This window comes from Camelina sativa, chromosome 11 (genome assembly GCF_000633955.1).
Source record: "Camelina sativa cultivar DH55 chromosome 11, Cs, whole genome shotgun sequence".
NCBI lineage: Eukaryota > Viridiplantae > Streptophyta > Magnoliopsida > Brassicales > Brassicaceae > Camelina > Camelina sativa.
This window is the reverse complement of record NC_025695.1, coordinates 30,131,083-30,150,938: the sequence shown is the minus strand read 5'-3', so window position 1 is coordinate 30,150,938 and position 19,856 is coordinate 30,131,083. Positions and strand designations below refer to the sequence as shown.

At 40.1% G+C, this 19,856-nt stretch overlaps 1 protein-coding gene and 1 long non-coding RNA gene across 2 annotated transcripts; both read left to right on the top strand.

The window, feature by feature from the left end:
• LOC104724675 lies at positions 9,694 to 12,475 on the top strand. The gene is made up of 4 exons (XR_757737.2): positions 9,694 to 10,134; positions 10,235 to 10,525; positions 10,633 to 11,501; positions 11,615 to 12,475. It is a non-coding gene; the product is annotated as an uncharacterized LOC104724675 (long non-coding RNA).
• On the top strand, positions 15,044 to 19,325 carry LOC109127378. The gene is made up of 7 exons (XM_019232004.1): positions 15,044 to 15,445; positions 15,524 to 15,649; positions 15,722 to 16,738; positions 17,172 to 17,883; positions 17,955 to 18,766; positions 18,856 to 19,002; positions 19,116 to 19,325. The coding sequence occupies exons 1-7, from the start codon at positions 15,044 to 15,046 to the stop codon at positions 19,323 to 19,325; spliced, it is 3,426 nt and encodes a 1,141-aa protein (XP_019087549.1).

The window sequence follows — 19,856 nt, the reverse complement described above, 5'->3', positions numbered from 1 at the left end:
GAAAATAAGAATTGATTGATGAAGAATAAGTTGACTTTGTGTTACAATTTATAATAAAAGTGAACATAGAAGTTTATGGTATGACTCTTACACTAATGGATGTGTTGAATATTTAATTCAATAGTTGAATAAAATGGAGGTGTTGAAATAGAAAAAAATATTCTATACATTAAAACATGTTGAATAAACAAAAGTTGGGACCATAAAGTTCTTTATAATTTTAATTTCATTCTAACTATTTGACATCAATTGTTTCATAGTAATCAAAGATTTTATTTTATTCTATGAATGGCATAACCTATCTTTTTTGTTTTTAATACAATATTAAACTAATTATCTCATACTCAATAACATCATAATCTCAATCAATACAACAATTGAAATAAATAACAACATTAAACCATAAATACCTCAATTAAACCAATAACAACTAATCCAATGACCATCCAACATAAACCAATAATAAAACAACCAATAAGTCATTAAACATTAAACCACCAACATAGCAACATTCTAACGACTCAACTTTAACAACCTAACATAAGCCAAATATCAAACAATCGAGCCACTAGAACATCCTCCTCTTCATTGCCTTTATTGCACGATCACACTTTACCTTTACCTGCATCACATACAACAATTGAGACGCATGAGTATTATCACAAATACTCAGTGAGGCAATCCTCCCATCTACTGGGCTATACACACAAGCAACTGAGAATCCAATAATCAATAATCAACAAACAACACAATAAAACCAGGAAAACAAGTATCAGCTGTCTGCTGAAGAGTTGGTGTCGACCAACACTGACCACTTAGTGTCGACCGACACCCCACCTCGACCTGAAAACCCTAGCAGTGTTGACCGACACCTCTACCTAGTGTCGACCGACACTTGCCCAAGTCCTCGCGCCGTCAACTCCTTGGTGTCGACCGACAACCACCTGGTGTTGATCGACACTGACCCCGTGGACACGTTCTCCTAGAAGCTGCGAGTCAGTTCTCCGCCTTCCAACGCATCCATTGCGACCAACACTCTCCCAAGAGTCACAATAGGCCATATAAACCATAAATCAACCACAAACAAGCAATGAATCAACTAAAGCACACATAGAAACAGATAATTCTCAGGCTTAAATCATCCATGGTCATGCACTCACCTTTGCAACAAGAACATTCTGACCCTAAGCTCACGAAAACAGCCTCCTAGGAAGCTTCTACCACGTTCCCAATTCTCCTCCCACGTAGACAAATCTCACCAAAAACGGCCAAGAACTCTCAAAAACTCACAAGAACAATTTTTCTCTCTTCTAACTCTCTGAAAATCGACAATGAGTGGCTGCCTACTCCCAATGTGACTTTCCGCTTAAATAACAAGGTTAGGGTTTTCTAAACCCATACCGTTCTAATTCAACGATTTAGAATAAACCAATCAAACCAAAAATTGATAGTGTCGACCGACACATAATAATATACTTGTTTCATTTCATTTGAAAGTATAAATGTTTTTTCCTTTACTATTATTTTTCTATTAACTTCCAATTTTATTTATTTTAGTATTGAATATTTATTCTCCTTATTCGTTACAAAAAAATAATCATAATAATATTATTAACTAAGAAAGATATGTCAATTTATTTTCAATCAATTATTGTTATTATATGTAATTATAAACACATAATACAAAAATAAAAATATAGAATAAAAGTGATGGAAACAATGTATGTATTAATTTTTCTCCCTCCATTGGTGAACCTTAAAATGAGTGTCTTAAAATTTTAAAATTAATTATTTATTGAAAATGTTTTTTTTTAGTATAACTTTAAATGTAACAAATTTTGATTAAAATTTATGTAAAATAAGAAAATAAAACAATAAGACATAAAAACTCTAGGAACGCTTCTCTGGAGAAAAACTCTCTCTCGAAGATATGAAGATTGGTTTCTTTGGTCTCTGATTTGGTCTCGATCTATGATTTGGTCTCTCGAAGATATGAAGATTTGGTTTCGTTGTAATGAGGGTGGATCTCGGCTTGAGATCTTTGTTGGTTTTTCCTGGTTGTCAGTGTCGCGATTTTTCAGATCTGGGTCGAAGAGATTTCCTTCTTGGTTTTGTTCCGGAGATTGTACGGTTATTACCATGCTTTTTCTATGGGATTTCGCTGGGTTTATGGGATGGGATGATGGGGGGGAGGATTCGTTCCCAATCTTTATTTGGTTAGGGGTTTCTTATGCATTGTTTTTGGCTTTGTCTTCTTGGTTTTGATTCGATTCGTTTGGAGTGACTGGGCTATGATTATGGGGATTTGGAATCTGCTTGTGAGGGACTCGTCTTCTGGGGCTCGATATAAATCAGCTTCAAGGACTGTGGAAATCTCTCAACATCATTCGCTTCTTCTATTCTCTCTTTCAAAGTTTTTGTGGGTTTTTGTTGGGCTCTCTCGGGAATTTGGTTTCTCCGATTTTGTTTGCTCTTTGCTGTCTTTTCTTTTCACGGAGGCTATGTCTCAGAAAAGAAACCGCGATTGTCCCGTATGGTATAAGTTACCAACGGTTGTCCCGTATGGTCTTTGCTGTTTTTGGATTGTCTTCCCACTTATGGGATCTCTATGTACTGGTTTGTACTTGGCTCTATGGTCTTTCTTTGTAAGAGAATTAATGAAACCTTGTTGCCCCTTTTCTTATTCTCGTTCGTTTCACTATAATGGTCTTTTTGGTTTAACTCAGAATGGGCTCTATGTTCGACGGTTATACATTAACCTTTCCTTCTCCATGAGGGTGTTGGGTTTTGTTATTTCATGGTTTATGGTTTTTATTTATCAAAGTCATTGTGTGGGGTTTCGATTATGCTTGTTCCTGGTTTCTATGTTGGGCTTTTTATGGGCCTTATTTTCCGCAATGTTTGTGCATACGATTCAAGCCTGCGGTTGACGTTTGGTTTCTTTTCACAGTATGATGTGGCCTTGGTTTTTGGGATGTTTCCCTGCTTACTTTCTCAAGGGTTGGAGGAAGTGGTTTCAGGTGTTTTAACACCACCAAACATAAGTTTTTTAAATGAATATTGTTAGTTGGAATTGTCAAGGTTTGAACAACAAGGCTACAATTGGGAATCTCAGGGATTTATGGTCTAAACATCGGCCAGATTCTTTATTTTTTATGGAAACGAAACAACCTACTGTTTTTTTGGAAAATTTCCTTGGTCACTTCGGATATAAGAATTTGAAGACAATTGATCCTATTGGTTGTAGTGGTGGTTTGGCTCTTTTTTATAATAAAGATGATTTTCAGGCTTCAATTTTATTTGAGTCTAACAGACTAATTGACGTTGAAGCAGTTTTTAAAGGACGTATTATTAACTTGACTTTTGTGTATGGTGATCCTGTTCCAAAGAACCGTGATTTGGTGTGGGAACGCCTATTACGGATTGCTTCATCTCGGTCCTCTCCCTGGTTTATTGTTGGTGATTTTAATGAATTGACGGGGAATCATGAAAAACGAGGAGGAAGGCTTCATCATCCGGCGTCGTTTCTTTCTTTTAATGGAATGATTCGAGATTGTGGTTTTTTGGAATTTCCTTATCTAGATGATTGGTTGTCCTGGAGGGGTTGGCGTGATAAAAAACCGATACGATGTCGGTTGGATAGGGCTTTAGGTAATGAGGATTGGCATGAACTATTTCCTGATACAGTTATGGAATATTTGCCTATGATCGCCTCAGATCATACGCCTCTTGTGGTTAACATTGGCGCGAAAAGACCGCGGGGAAGAAGGAGTTTCATGTTTGATCGTCGTTGGGTTGGTAAGGAGGGTTTGATGGATGTGATCTCGTCGGGTTGGGGTGGAGACCTAGCGCCATGATCTCCTAATTTTGTGGATAAAATTGTGAACTGTCGCAGGGCGATTTCTCGCGGGCGCAAATCACATGCCTCTTTTGGTAGGGATACCATCGAAGATTTAAAGAGGCAATTGGCTGAGGCACATGCAGTGGATTTACTCCCCCGTCTGTCATCACAGATTTAAATAGTCGCTTATGGGAGGCTTATAGGGATGAAGAGGTTTATTGGTATCAGAAGAGTCGGAGCAAGTGGATGAGGGTAGGAGATAAAAATTCAAAATATTTTCATGCCCAAACAAAGCAGAGGTGGGCCCGCAATCGGATCACAGGTCCTTTTGACAAAAATAATGTTTGGTCAACCGAAGATGCTGATATTTGTAATACAGCGGTGACATATTTTGAGGATTTGTTTACTTCTATTAACCCGGTAAATTTTGAGGAAGCATTAAGGGAGGTCAATTGTATAATTACGGATGAGGATAATGGACGGCTAACAGGACCAGTCACAGAGGCTGAGGTAAAAGAGGCTTTATTTATGATGTATCCGGATAAAGCTCCTGGCCCTGATGGGATTGACAGCTTTGTTCTTCCAGAAAGCATGGAATGTTGTTAAAACGGACCTAGTGTCATTGGTAAATAGGTTCTTCGAGGAGGGTGTTTTTGAAAAGAGTTTAAATAGGACACATATTTGCCTTATTCCTAAAGTGGCTAAGCCAACCCGGATGGTAGATTTAAGTCCTATTATTTTCTGCAATGTGGGTTATAAGATTATTTCTAAAGTTTTATGTCAGCGGCTTAAGAGGGTCTTACCAGTTCTTATCTCTGAGACTCAATCGGATTTTGTCCCAGGACGGTTAATCTCGGATAATATCCTGATTGCTCAAGAGATGTTTCACGGGTTACGTACTAACCCGTCGTGTAAAGGGAAATTTATGGCGATAAAGACCGATATGAGTAATGCGTATGATAGGGTTGAGTGGACCTTTGTTGAGGCACTAATGCGAAAATGGGGTTTGCAGAAACATGGATTGCTTGGATTATGTTCTGTGTCACTTCGGTTGAGTTTAAAGTTCTTTTGAATGGCCAACCAAATGGGTTGATAGTCCCGGAGATAGGTCTACGACAGGGGGATCCTTTGTCCCCTTACTTGTTTATATTGTGTACGGAAGTTTTGATTGCCAATATACGGAAAGCAGAGAGGGAAAAACTAATCACAGGGATATAAGTGGCGAATAAATGTCCGCTAATAATGCATTTGTTGTTCGCTGATGATAGTCTTTTATTCTGTAAGGTTGACAAGGACCAATGTAAGGCCATTTTGGATATTTTAAAACAGTATGAGTCGGTTTCGGGGCAGCAAATAAATTTTGCCAAAGTTTCGCTACAGTTTGGTCATAAGGTCGATGAGGACAAAAAGGCGGAGATGCAAGGGGTTCTAGGGATTACAAATTGGGGTGGTATGGGATCTTATCTCGGTTTACCAGAAAGTTTGGGTGGGGCTAAAACGAAGGTTTTTGCCTTTGTTCGGAATAGGATGCAGAGTCGGACGAATGGTTGGACAACAAAATTGCTTTCAAAAGGGGGAAGTGAAGTGATGATACAGTCTATGGCGACTGCAGTTCCGACGTTTGTGATGTCATGTTTCCGGTTACCGAAGACAATTACATCCAAACTCACTAGTGCAGTGGCAAATTTTTGGTGGAGTTCCAATGGCCAGACGAGAGGCATGCATTGGTTAGCTTGGGATAGGTTGTGTGTTAGTAAGCAATTGGGGGTGGCTAGGATTCAGGAATGTTGATGATTTTAACTCGGCTTTGTTGGCTAAACAATTGTGGCGACTGCTTGAGGTTCCAGACTCCCTGTTTGCCAAAGTTTTTAAAAGTAGGTACTATAGGAATACACACCCACTGGATCCAATTCGGTCTTATTCTCCATCGTATGGGTGGAGGAGTATTTGTTCTGCTCGCGCTCTGGTAAACAAAGGACTTATTAAAAGGGTTGGCACGGAAGATTCCGTCTCAATATGGACTGACCCCTGGATACCAGCTCAATTCCCGAGACCAGCGTTATGCAAGGGTCCTTTTAAGGATCCCAATCTCCAATTGACTCACTTAATTGATCGTCGAACAAATACTTGGCGAATGGATATGCTCAACGAGCATTTTGATCCCCTGGATGTCGCTTTGATAAGAGCATTACCTTTAGGAAGCATTCAAAGGGAAGACCAGTTAGATTGACATTATACGAAAAATAGAAAATACACAGTTAAGTCTGGTTACCTTTTGGCTCGTCGGGAAGTACCTGGAACTTTCCAAGCACCTGGNTTGCTTGCTCTATGGTAAACAAAGGACTTATTAAAAGGGTTGGCACGGGAGATTCCATCTCAGTATGGACTGACCCCTGGATACCGGCTCGATTCCCGAGACCAGTGTTATGCAAGGGTCCTTTTAAGGATCCCAATCTCCAATTGACTCACTTAATTGATCATCGAACAAATACTTGGCGAATGGATATGCTCAACGAGCATTTTGATCCCCTGGATGTCGCTTTGATAAGAGCATTACCTTTAGGAAGCATTCAAAGGGAANAGCATTCAAAGGGAAGACCAGTTAGGTTGGCATGCTATGAAAAATGGAAAATACACAGTTAAGTCTGGTTACCTTTTGGCTCCTTGGGAAGTACCTGGAACTTTCCAAGCACCTGGTTTTGTACCGGAGATTACCTCCATCCTGGCCAGTGTTTGGCAGGTTCGTTGTCCACCAAAAATTTAACATTTTATGTGGCAAGTTTTATCGGGGTGTATTTCGGTCTCGGCAATTTTGAAAAGGCGGGGCATTGCCTGCGATCTGGGCTGTGCACGGTGTGATGCTGAGGAGGAAACGGTAAATCATGCCATATTTGTTTGTCCTCCGGCTCGACAGGTTTGGGCTTTAGCAAACGTACCAGTGGGGGCTATTTCCTTTCCCACGGAGTCCGTATATGCAAATGAGGATCATTTTCTGGGCAACAATAACCATGTGTCTCAAGTTTCAATGTTCCCCTGGCTTATGTGGTATATTTGGAAAGCAAGGAATGCACGGGTTTATGACAATATTGTTGAGTGTCCTGAGGAAATTGTCTTGGTAGCGGAAGGTGAGGCATTGTCGTGGTAGCAGGCTCAGGTAGAGAGTGAGGGTATGGATTCGACCTCTATCACTCTCGCTCCAAACCCCCCGACAGAGGGTAGCCACTGCTAATCTTCCTGTGTCTTTTTCGGGTTATCGTTGTTTCGTTGATGGATCATGGAAAGCGGGTGACCCGCTTGCTGGTGCGGGATGGGTTTGTTCGTCGTTTCAGGACACGCCGCCATTTCGAGGAGCCACTAATTTCCCACGGAGTCTCTCCTCCTTACATGCAGAAGTGGAAACTTTCATTTGGGCGATGCGGTGCATGATCAGACATGATTTCAGAGATGTGGCGTTCTTTACAGACTGTTCAGACTTGGTGAAGATGGTGTATTCTCCTGCGGACTGGCCAGCTTTCTCGGCGTATCTTGACGACATCAAGACTGACAAGGAAGAATTTTCATCCTTCTCTTTATCTTTTATCTCTAGAAGTGCAAATGTAATTGCAGATTCTCTGGCACGCAAAGCACGTGTTTATCCGCATCATGTTTTATTTGTAAACAATTTCCCATCCAATTGGCTCGTTTGAGCTAATTTTTTGTTGACAAAAATAAAATAAATAAATAAAACGATAAATTATAAGTACATTTTATAAAAACATAAATATATTACATCATAAATGGGAAACCCACAATCTGAAGGCTTGCCAAAGCTTTAGTGGGAAAACTCACAATTGCTCATGTGGCATGTACCATGAGGCATCCCAAAACCTGATCACAAGAAACATACAAGTTACGTACATAAAAATCATGGCAGAAAAAATCTTGACGAGCACACTCACACAAGTGCAAGTGTGAGCTGAATGCTTGGTCACAGTTCAATAAAGTGAAAAACACAAGTGAAGGAAAAACACTGGAGTCAATTAACACAGACATCATCGGATAATTTACACAATTAACTACAACTTCTTATGTGAATGATGCAAGGCAAGCAACAGCAAACAACTATGCTAATAAAACATAAAACATTACTTTAGCCAAAATTCTCATCACATAAAAGAAAATATTTGCATCTCAATCACTGAAAGGCTAAACCAATATACATGTTGTTTTCGTTCTCTAATTGTCCTAGCTCCAAGTAAGCGATCCAGAGAAAGTAGCCTATTCTTACAAAACAGTATCAATTAAGCAATCCAGATAAGAACCTTTACTAGTGATACTAACCGCATCCATGCTTAATAGCCTGCCCAAGAAGTATCCCAAAATTTACCAAAGGTGATTGGGCAGTGTGTTTATGAGAAAAAGGTATTGAAGAAGGCTCAAGAACAGAATCTGAATCTCCCAAGCTTTTTTTTTATTTGAATAAATGTAAAATTATATTCAGACCAAAAAATTCCTTTGTACAATAATGCAGCCTTTGTTTAAATTAAGAACCGAGAAGAAAACTTTCAAAAACCAAAAAAAGGGGAAGCTTAACGGCGAGAGAGCCTAGCCAAACTTGTAACCCATCCGTAAACTTGGTCGATTCAATCGAAAACAACTTGTTGCAGATTAACCGATCAAGAAGCTGAATAAGCTGAGCAGGAGAGCTCAATAGACCACCATGCCGACGCTTGTTCCGTTCCAACCAAATCGTATGGACTGCGCGGCTTGAAACAAAAGTCTGAGAAAGAAGCAGGTTGTCCCTTTGATGGTTGAACTGGAGAGGTAAGATAGCAGCTGAGTGAAACTAGAGGTGTAGTTATGACATAGTAGTTTTCGAGATAAAGCCTACCATATCCGTGAGGACTAAGAGCAAACAAATAACATGTGCTCTAGAGTTTCCAGAGGAGCTTGGCCGAAAGTGCACGAAGTGGATGCTCGCATGCCCCATTGTTCCAAGCAAGCATCCGGTCTCCTATAGATAGCCTATTCCGAGCAGCAAGCCAGAGCATAAAGGAATGCTTAGGGATAGAGCTCGAAAACCAAAATCCCTTGTGTCAATTGACTTGCTGGCTGGAGCGTCGAATCTGGCACCACATCTTAGAGGAGGGGAAGTGAGGTTTGTAAGTGTTATCTGGCCACCGCCATAAAGCAACATCGTTATGCAAAATTTGTCCTCAATATCTTAATTTTTGAATCTTTGACTCCACATTGTTAGCGAGGTCAGGCTGATGGTGTCAAATTTTTTGAGTCTGAAGCACTGCAACAACAGATGCATGCGAGGCAATCCCAAGAACAATAAAACTCCTATCACCAAGAGTTTCATGCAAACGACCAAGATCACACCAGGCATCATACCAGAAAGATGTCTGCAAACCACTCAGAACCTCAATCTTGTGGAAGACCTTAGCAAGGGGCCTGTACTTACGCAACTTCTTCCACATCCATGACCCCAAAGATGTGGAGTCTTTCACTGTCCAAAAAGCGCCTGAGCACAGCAGCTCCCGGTGAACCCAAGTGACCCATAGGGAACCTACACATGATACAATCTGCCATATCAATAATACACGAAAAACCCACAAACAAGCTGAGATAAGCTGAATAACATTTTAATTAGAAACCCTAATCACTCGATGTTCATAAAACACGGAGGATTACTTACCGGCTCTCAATACGAGAGAAACCCAGCGAACCGATATCAGAAACTAAGAGTTGTTTACAGATTGATTATTTTTTGATGATAATGAAAAGAGATAACATGTGCTCATATAAAGATAAGAAAGTCTTCATCCGCCTAACGACCTCTTGCTATGAACAGTACACGTGTTACTCGATATGCCCACTTGAACTCCCACGTGACAACCCACACGTGCAACTCTGCAAAATATCTTGGCTCCCAAATAGCTATATCAATCAACTTGTAACAGATGACATTATTAGCCTCAACAATCGACTTTAGCCCCAAATCAACCTCCTCCTTAGGCAAACAAACATCTGTCCAAGCCAGCTTATTCTTCTTTGCATTTAGTTTCGGACTAGACCATAGAATAGCAGCACAAAGCCTGTCTAACTCCTTAGTACACGCACTTGGTAACCAAAAAGCCGATATCTAAAAATTAGTGATACTAGCAATGACAGAGCGTAAAATCTGCAGCCTCCCTGCAAAAGATAGAAACCAATGCTGCCAGCAACTCATTGTTTTGCGGAGTTTTTCAAACAAAGGGAGACAATCATGCATCAATCTCCCAAGCTTTTTAACTACTTGAACCAATGAGGTTATAAAACAGTGCTTCTGAATCATAAAAAAATTGATTAAATCTATTTTACCATTTTCAATAACCTGATGTTGAATTATTACATGTATTGTGGTGATAGCACCTGAGTGATGTAGCAAACGAGGATTAAGCGCACATGTGGGCGAATTGGGATAAGGTTTTGGAAGTTGCAGGTGCGTGAAGAGCGAATAAAAAGTTGGCAAGTTGCAGGTTTGTCAACATAACGACAAAGGAAAAATTATTTAACACTAATTGTTAACAAGTTAGTATAAGAGCACTGTTAGCTCAAACTTTCTCTTTAATTCATTTTCAAAACTTGTATTCTTTCTAGAACTTTCTAGAGTTATCCATTTCCTCATCGTTAGGAGAATCTCTTCCGAGACTCTTGCAGGTGGGAAGATGAGGCTGTGTTTCTTGTGAATGTTGTTTTATTATAATATGTTACAAGTTTTGATTAATAGATATCATTTGGTTCTCTATTCAATTTTTTGGTTATAGATTCACGTTATCATTGGTATCAGAGCTACCGGTCCTCGGAAACGATGGTCGAAACGCGATCACAGATGAACAAGATTGGCAAAGTGGGTGATGGAACATCAGCAGTGGTTGGTGAACCATGAGCGACGAAGGATCCATGGTTGATTCAAGTTCTCAATCGTACAAAAGTTTTGGAGTTTGCAATTTTGGAACAACAAAAAAAAAACTCGATCGGAGGATGGGCGGAGATGTTTGAAATGTTGGGGTTAAATCCAGGACAATCGCGTGGTGAGAAGAGTCCCTTGGCTGTGTCAGCAACACCAGATTCATTTGGAGGTTTCTCTGATCAATAGCGGTGTGGTGGATCTGCTTTTCCTGGCCATTACTCTGGAGTTGGTCTTGGTAGGTTTGACTTTCCCCATTTTGATGTTGAGCGAATCACGGAGTGGTTTGGTAAGGTTGAGGATTTCTTTTCTCTGGATGGTACCCCTCATGAATCTAAATTTAACATGGTTGTTATGCATTTTGATAGTCATGCTACTACATGGCATCATTCGTTGGTTCAAACTCCTTTTGGAAGAAATTTGTTACGTTATTAGGTTTCTTATAAGCTATTGTTGAAGGAACGTTTTGAGGATGTATTGGATGATCCTATTGCTGAACTCAAGCAGCAGCAGGAAACAGATGGAATCATTGATTACCACCAAAAGTTTGAGTTTATCAAAATATGGGTGACTTTATCTGAACAGTATTTGGTTAGTGCATACCTTGCTGGACTCCATTTGGATACACAAATGCAGATCCGTATGTTTCAAACTTTCAATGCCAATCTATGCGTCATTGTTTGGTATTGGGACGCCTGTATGAGAAGGCTCACCCCCAACAGAAAGGTAGTTCTGGCGGCTGGTCCCATTCTAAGGCCAATTTTGGTGGCTCATCTGTTAAACTTCAACCCCTAGTTAAGAAGGATAGTTTTACTGACATGCCTAAATCAATTTTTCAGGCACCTGCTAACAGGAGGTTCTTGTCTCAAGAAGAAATGAGCGCTACGCTATAGGGCTATGTTTGATTTGTGATGAAAAGTATATTCCAGATCACTATCTCAAGCACAAGAAGTCGCAGGTGTTTATGATTGAAGTAGAGGATGAGAATGGTGAACTAGATGCAAAGGGAGTTCAATCTTGTGATTAGGAAGAACGAGACATGCCACATGTATCAATTAGTGCTGTAGCAGGAATTTCTGATTACAACACCATGAAGGTTAGAGGGGTGCATTGGAGGAAATTTCTGTTTATTTTGTTGGATTCAGGGTCAACCCATAACTTTATGGATCCTCTCATGGCTAAGATGCTAGGCACTTAAGTGCAATCTGTAGGAGTTACCAGGGTGGCAGTTGATAATGGCAGCAAATTGGGAGTGCAAGGAAAGGTCTCTCAGTTTAATTGGTCATTTCATGGCACACCATTTCAGGATGACTTCATGTTGATACCCTTGGGGGGCTGTGACTGGTTTTGGGGGGTTCAATGGTAGCTCCATTAGGCAATATGACTTGGAATTTGCAGAATTTGGAAATGAGTTTCTGGTGGAGGAAACAGAAAGTGTTACTCCATGGCATCAAACAAGGGGCAGTACGAACGATAAAGGCTTCCAAATTTAACAAGGTTGAAGAAGAGGTGGTTCAAATTTCCATGATTTATGCTCAGGAGGAGATTATGTTGTGTGATGAGGAGATGAGCCAACGTGACGACGCCAATAATTCTGCTATTTTACAGTTATAGTAGAACTTCTATAAATAAGCGCTTTATAAATTAATATTCGTTATAAATTAATAAATTTTTCCAGTCCTGAATTGGACCAGTATAAAAATAACACAATTCGATAAAAAAATACTTTTTTAAAAAATTTTATGTAAAATATGGTCCCATAAATACCATAAATTAATAATGATATTAACTAATATATATATATATATATATATATATATATATATCTAAGATAATTTAGTGAAATATGACTCTATTGTTATTTTCCTATTATTGAATTTGCATTCTTGTTGGTGCCTATTATTGATATTGCATTCTTGTTGGAGCTCATCTATAATATTTCTCATTGCATCAAAAACTTTTTGTATTATTTTTCAAATTGCATCCAAAAGTTGTGGAAAGTCCTAGACGAGATAGTTGTTTTCTTACGTGTAATTGGTTTTAAAGATACTGAAATATCTTCTTATACTTAATCATGAAGAATAGTGATAACAATTTCTTCAAAATTCTGAACTTCTAATATTAATCATTTTAACCTGGATAATCTAGTAAACTATTGACATCCATCATATTAGGATAGCCGAAATTATAAATTAAAAAAATTCTATAAAAGTGAGAATTATAACAAAAGTATCATATTTTTAATAAAAAAATATTCAAAACTATTAAAATAAAAAAGTATCTTTATAAATTGATATTTTATTAATTTATCGATAAATTAAAATCTTTATTAATTAATAAAATTTCATTGTCCCGACCTTATTAATATACATGTTTTACTGTATAAATTTCTTATGCTGACATCTTTGAGGAACCTGCTGGCCTGCCACCCTTCAGAGAGAGTCATAACCAAAAGATTTGTTAAAAGATGGTTATGATCTAGTTAACTAACGTCCTTACTGCTACGCCATCTATCAAAAGGACGAAATTGATAATATTGCTCGAGAAATGCTCTTTGCAGGCACAATCCGTGTCAGTTCAAGTCCCTTCTCGTTTCTGGCGGTGTTGGTAAAGAAGAAGGATGGTTCCTGGGGCATTTGTGTGAATTATAGAGGATTGAATTGACCCACCATCAAGATTTGTTTTCCCATTTCTTTGATTGAAGACTTAATGGAAGAACAGGGAGGTTCCACAGTGTTCTCTAAGATTGAACTGGGAGCCAGAGGATATTCAACCGCTTTTAAAACTCATAATGGCCATTTTGAGTATATGGTAATGCCATTTGGCCTGACCAACGCGCCGACAACATTTCAAGGGTTGATGAATGTTATCTTGAAGGAGTTCCTGCGCAAGTTTGTCCTCATTATTTTTTATGACATCTTGGTTTATAGTTCTACTATGGAGGATCATGTCATTCATCTGCAACAAGTCTTTCACACTATGAGACAGAACAGCTTGTTTGCTAAGGAATGTAAATATGAGTTTGCAACAGCAAAGGTTGAGTATTTGGGGTATTATATTGCTGTTGGTGGTGTATCTACAGACCCTACCAAAGTTAACGCTATTGCAGAGTGGCCAATCCCTTCATACTTGAAACAATTACGAGACTGATCCTAAGTTAGAACATCTGATTACTGAGCTACAGGCCAATCCAGCAGCGAAGAAGCATAATTCCTTGGTACAATATGTTTTACGGAGGAAAAACAAGATTGTGGTGCCCAATGATTTACACCTTTGGAATTCTATATTGTAGTGGATGGATTGCTCTGGTACTGGGAGTCATTCTGGCTGTGACGCAACATACAAAAAGGTGAAGGAGTTATTTTTCTGGAAAGACATGGCAACTGACATTCAAGCGTATATTTGAAGCTGCACTGTTTGTCAGCAATGCAAGTATGATACAGATGCGTATCTAGAGTTGCTCAAGCCATTTCCCATTCTAGACACCATATGGACTGATTTGTGTATGGACTTTAATTTATACATGGTCTTCCTGTCTCTTATGAAAGACGATGATCTTTGTTGTTGTTGACCGTCTAACAAAAGCAGCTCACTTCATGGCGCTGTCCCACCTTTACACAGCTATATATGTTGCCCAGGCTTTCATAGATATTGTTTACAAATTATATGGTTGCCCTCGATACATAGTAAGTGACAGAGACACGGTGTTTGTTAGCAAATTTTGGCAGGAACTATTCTCTTTACAAGGGGTGGACTTGAAGTTTTCTAGCACATATCATCCACAAACCGATGGTCAGATTGAAGTCGTCAACCATTGTCTGGAGATCTACTTGCAGTGTATGTGCAGTGATCGTCCCCAGTGTTGGAGTAGCTGGCCTCTTTTTGGCTGAGTTTTGGTAAAACAACAATTTCCATTCCTCTACTCAGCTCAGTCCTTATGAAGCGATTTATGGTCAAGCTCTACTAGTACATCTTAACTTTCCGACGAGTCTAAGGTGGCAATAGTAGGTTCTCTGCTCAATTTGTTGGTTACTGATTCACGTTATCACTTAGAGATTATAGACTGGATATTACGGGGTTGATTTGTAAATATTACATTGTATTTAGGTTTCCTTATTTGTCTAATACCCTAGGGTTCTCACGCTTGTGTATATATACTTTGTATCATCATAATAATAAGGTCAAGTCGTTCTATTCCTATCTTTACATGGTATCAGAGCCATCCTAGATCCAAAAATTCTGATAGTCTTTTGAGAACGGTTTCAATCATGACAGAAACAGAGAAGATTACGACTAGTGAAGGGAAAGGTAAGAAGATTGTGAGGGTGTCTGAAATCTCAACATCCTCGCCTCTTTACTTGCATCCGTCCGAAGGACCTGGTAGCTTGATTACCATGGTGCAATTGAAAGGGGATAACTATGAAGATTGGTCTAAGCATGTGCGGAATGCCTTGCGTACTAAACGAAAGTTGGGTTTTATCGATGGGACTTTGGAGAAACCGGTTGTGGCTGAAGAAATTGAGCAGTGGGAGGTTGTTAATTCAATGATAGTGGCATGGCTGATGAATACGGTCGAGCCGACGTTGAGAACGATGATTTCGATTGTGCATGATTCACACATATTATGGGAAGACTTGAGGTTGCAGTTCTCGGTTGGGAATGGACCGAGAGTGCATGAATTGAAATTAGAGTTGGCTAATTGCAAACAGTAAGGAGATAGTGTGATGATTTATTTTGGGAGACTAAAGAAGATATGGGATGATCTAGCGGTTTACAAGCCTTTGAAGTCGTGTTCGTGTGGTGAGCTTGCTGCACAACTTGAACAAGAAAGAGATGAAGAACGCACACGTCAATTTTTGATGGGCTTAGATGATGTTTGTTTTGGCGGGATACGCTCCACACTAACAAACATGGAGCCAATGTTGAAATTGTCTCAAGTTTATTAGCGAGTGGTGCGAGATGAAAGGCAACAAGGTATCACTCGCAACAAGGAAGATCGTGTAGATGCGGTTGGCTTCGCTGTTCAAAGTGGGAACAAAGGCAAAACAGGGGAGTTTCAATACCGTGAAAAGGATGTTACATGTACACATTGCGGTAAATACGGTCATGCTATCTCCGACTGTTTTCAGATCAAAGAATATCCAGACTGGTGGGATGAACGTGGTAGAAACTATGGAGAAGGAAGAGGAGATGGAAACAGAGGAGGTCGAGGACTTTTTGGGCGAGGGGGAGGAATGGTTGGAAGCTTTGGTCGAGGGAGAGGTTCGCATCTCGCTCGCGCGAACGTGGCTCAGACTCATCTTGCGGAGGTTGGGACCGCAAATTCAGCACTCGCTCAGCCTATTGCGAACTCGGCAGCAACTGCTCGTAAAGAGCTCGATCGAGCTTCTCTCCCACAACTTAATGACGAGCAGATTACATTTTTGATCCGTTTTCTGAATCAACAGAAAACAGCACCTTCTGCATCCAAACTTTCTGGTAAGACGGATATGATCATAGACTCTGGTGCGTCACACCATATGACTTTGAATATTGATCTTTTGAGTGATGTTCAAACGATATTGCCATGTGCTATTCGTCTTCCCGGTGGGGATCGAGCTATGGCTGAAAAACAGGGGTGGATGTGTTTAGGTGGCGACATACGGTTGAATGGAGTTTTGTATTCTCCAGATTTGACGTGTTCTCTTATTTCTGTTGCCAAATTACTTAAAACAACTAAAGTTTCCGTTACTTTTACTGAGGAAGTGTGTGTTTTGCAGGACCGTACTTTGAAGATAATTGGTGCGGGTGAAGAGTGTGATGGGGTCTACAAGTTCAGAGGGATTCTTGGCGGACAAGCAAACAAAACAACAAGCAGTGATCAACGTGAGTTGTGGCATAGACGTCTTGGACATCCTTCTGATCGTGTTTTGTCTTATTTATCTAGTATTTGTGGTGTTGGGAAAACTGTTGACACCGACGGGGTTTGTGATATTTGTTATCGAGCTAAACAGACTCGGGATTCTTTTTCTGAAAGCAATAATAAAGCTAGTGCTATTTTTGATTTAATCCATTGTGATATTTGGGGAGATTACTGTACTCCATCTATGTCATGAGATGTTTATTTTCTAACCATTGTGGATGACTATGCACGTGCTGTTTGGATTTATTTGTTACTTGAAAAACGAGAGGTATCTGTGTGTTTGCAGAATATTTGTGCTATGAACTCGTCAGTTTGATAAAAAGGTGAGGGTAGTTCGATCTGACAATGGCACCGAGTTCACGTGTTTAAAACATTATTTTGATTAGGAAGGGATATTGCATCAGACGTCACGCGTGTATACACCATAACAGAACGGCCGTGTGGAACGGAAACATAGGCATATTCTTAATGTCGCACGTTCTTTGATGTTTCAGGCTTTTTTGCCGGTGAAATTTTGGGGAGAATGTGTGCTTTCTGCAAGTCATCTTATCAACAGAACTCCCACATCGTTATTGCAGGGTAAAACTTCTTATGAGATGTTATATGGCAAGCCACCCTCATTTGACAGTTTGAAGGTGTTTGGATGTTTGGCTTATGCACCCAAGCTTTCTCGGGATAAGGATAAATTTGGGGAAAGGAGTCGCAAATGTGTCTTCTTGGGCTATCCGTATGGGAAAAAAGGCTGGACTATGTATGATTTAGAGAAGAATGATTTTTTTGTTTCTCGTGATGTGCAGTTTCATGAGATGGTGATTCCTTTTGCCATAATGTCTACTACCGTAAGTGACATTGTCCCATATCTTTCAGCTCCGTTGTTGCTTTCTGATGATGATTTCCGACCAACACCACAGGAGTTAGTGGAAGCAGGGGAACGAGTGTCGCTTACTGGTGTCAACTCATTGCCCTCCGTTAAACATAGCGACGGTTCTCCCCGTACCGTGCCTGACGACAGGGGGAGCGTTGATGCTGCGACTCCGGTTTTGACACAAGAACAGGTTGCTGAACCACAGATTGAACAGCTTGGACGGGGTCATAGACAGAAAATGCCATCCAAGCGTTTGCAGGGATATGAGGTTTCATATCATTCACTGACCAACGACCTTGCCCCATCACCCTCTTCTGTCCCCGCCACATCTTCTAGCTCAGGTACGGTCACTTATCCTATCGCTAATTATGTCACCAACGAGCGGTTTTCTGAGCTCATGCGGTTTTTCTAGCCGCTATCTCGGCTGAAATCGAACCTGATACATATGAAGAGGCAATGCAACTCCAAGTGTGGAGAGATGCTGTTAAGTTTGAGGTTGATGCTTTAGAGGACCAACATACATGGGATGTCGGAGACTTACCGCCGGGAAAAACAGCTATTGGTTGCCGCTTTGTATTTAAAATTAAATACAATTCGGATGGTACAATTGAGCGTCATAAAGCCCGTTTGGTGGTTATGGGAAATCAACAAAAAGAAGGGAATGATTATAAAGAGACTTTTGCACCAGTTGTCAAGTTAACCACCGTAAGAATGGTTCTCAAAGTAGCTGCTGTTAAGAACTGGATTGTGCATCAGATGGACGTTCATAATGCTTTTCTCCATGGGGATTTAGAAGAAGAAGTTTACATGAAACTTCCACCAGGTTTCAAAGCCTCGGGTCCAAATCAAGTTTGTAAGCTTCGCAAGTCGCTATACGGTTTGAAGCAGGCACCTCGGTGCTGGTTCTCCAAGCTTACCAATGCTCTACTTGCATACGGTTTTTCACAGTCTTATGCGGATTACTCACTGTTTGCTCTAACACGCGGGAAGATGTGTCTTTATGTGATTGTATATGTCGATGATCTTCTTATCGGTGGCAATGACGCAGACGCCATTTGCCGTTTTAAGGGGTATCTTAATCAATGCTTTCATATAAAAGATTTGGGTTCTCTTAAGTATTTTTTGGGGGTTGAAGTGGCTCGGTCATCTAAGAGCATTTACTTGTCTCAGTGGAAATATGTATTGGACATCATCAATGAATGTGGTTTGTTAGGTGGGAGACCTGTTTGTACGCATATTCTTCAAAATCATAAGTTGGAAGAAGATACGGGTCAGTATTTTGACACTCCGAAGCGATATCGTCGTTTGGTTAGACGGTTGGTGTATCTGACAATTACTCGGCCAGAGCTCATGTACACGGTCCATGTGCTTTCTCGGTTCTTGCACCAACCTCGGCTGCGCTGCGTGTTGTTCGTTACCTCAAGAACAATCCCAGTCAAGGGATTTTATACACTGCAATGGTGACTTACACGTCTCGGGATTTTGTGATTCAGATTTTTCCACATGTCTGATGTCTCGTCGCTCTCTCACGGGTTTTGCTATCTTGTTGGGTGGGTCTTCTATTGCTTGGAAGACTAAGAAACAGAGTGTTGTGTCTCAATCTTCTGCAGAAGCCGAGTACAGGGCTATGGCTTTCACGGCTCCCGAGCTCACTTGGATACGTGGTCTACTTGCTGATTTCGGTGTATCTTCGAGAGAACCTTTTAGCCTCTATTGTGACAACAAAGCTGCTCTTCATATTGCGGCTAATCCTATCTTTCATGAGCGAACAAAAACACATTGAGTGTGACTGTCATTACGTACGCGACGAGATTCAAAAGGGTTTGATCGCGGCGGAATACGTTCATACTACTCAACAGCTTGCAGATATATTTACTAAAGCTCTTGGTACACCAGCGTTCGATTATCTTTGTCGTAAGTTTGGCATTTTTGGTTTACATGCGCCAACTTGAGGGGGGAATATTACGGGGTTGATTTGTAAATATTACATTGTATTTAGGTTTCTTTATTTGTCTAATACCCTAGGGTTCTCACACAAGTATATATACTTTGTATCATCATAATAATAAGGTCAAGCCGTTCTATTCCTATCTTTACACTGGACTCCCGCAATCTCTACCCGCGCTTATCAGTTTCACATCTTTCACCGTCTTTGTCCTGTTCTCCTTATGTGCTCACTTTTTTTACAACCGAGCAAAACCATATGTCATCTTATTAATTGAGAGATCTTGATTTCTCATCGCCACTGATATTCTTTTCATCTTTTTATATTAAAAAAACTCAATATGTCAATGTTACCAAAAAAAAAAAAAAA

What these genes read in the sequence shown, in the direction of transcription:
- LOC109127378 (XM_019232004.1), top strand. Translation starts at nt 15,044, where the DNA reads ATGACAGAAACAGAGAAGATTACGACTAGTGAAGGGAAAGGTAAGAAG. An exon ending in GTTTGTTAGGTGGGAGACCT is followed by an intron (nt 18,767 to 18,855) that starts GTTTGTACGCAT and finishes TCGTTTGGTTAG; the next exon opens with ACGGTTGGTGTATCTGACAA. An exon ending in GGATTTTATACACTGCAATG is followed by an intron (nt 19,003 to 19,115) that starts GTGACTTACACG and finishes ATTGCTTGGAAG; the next exon opens with ACTAAGAAACAGAGTGTTGT.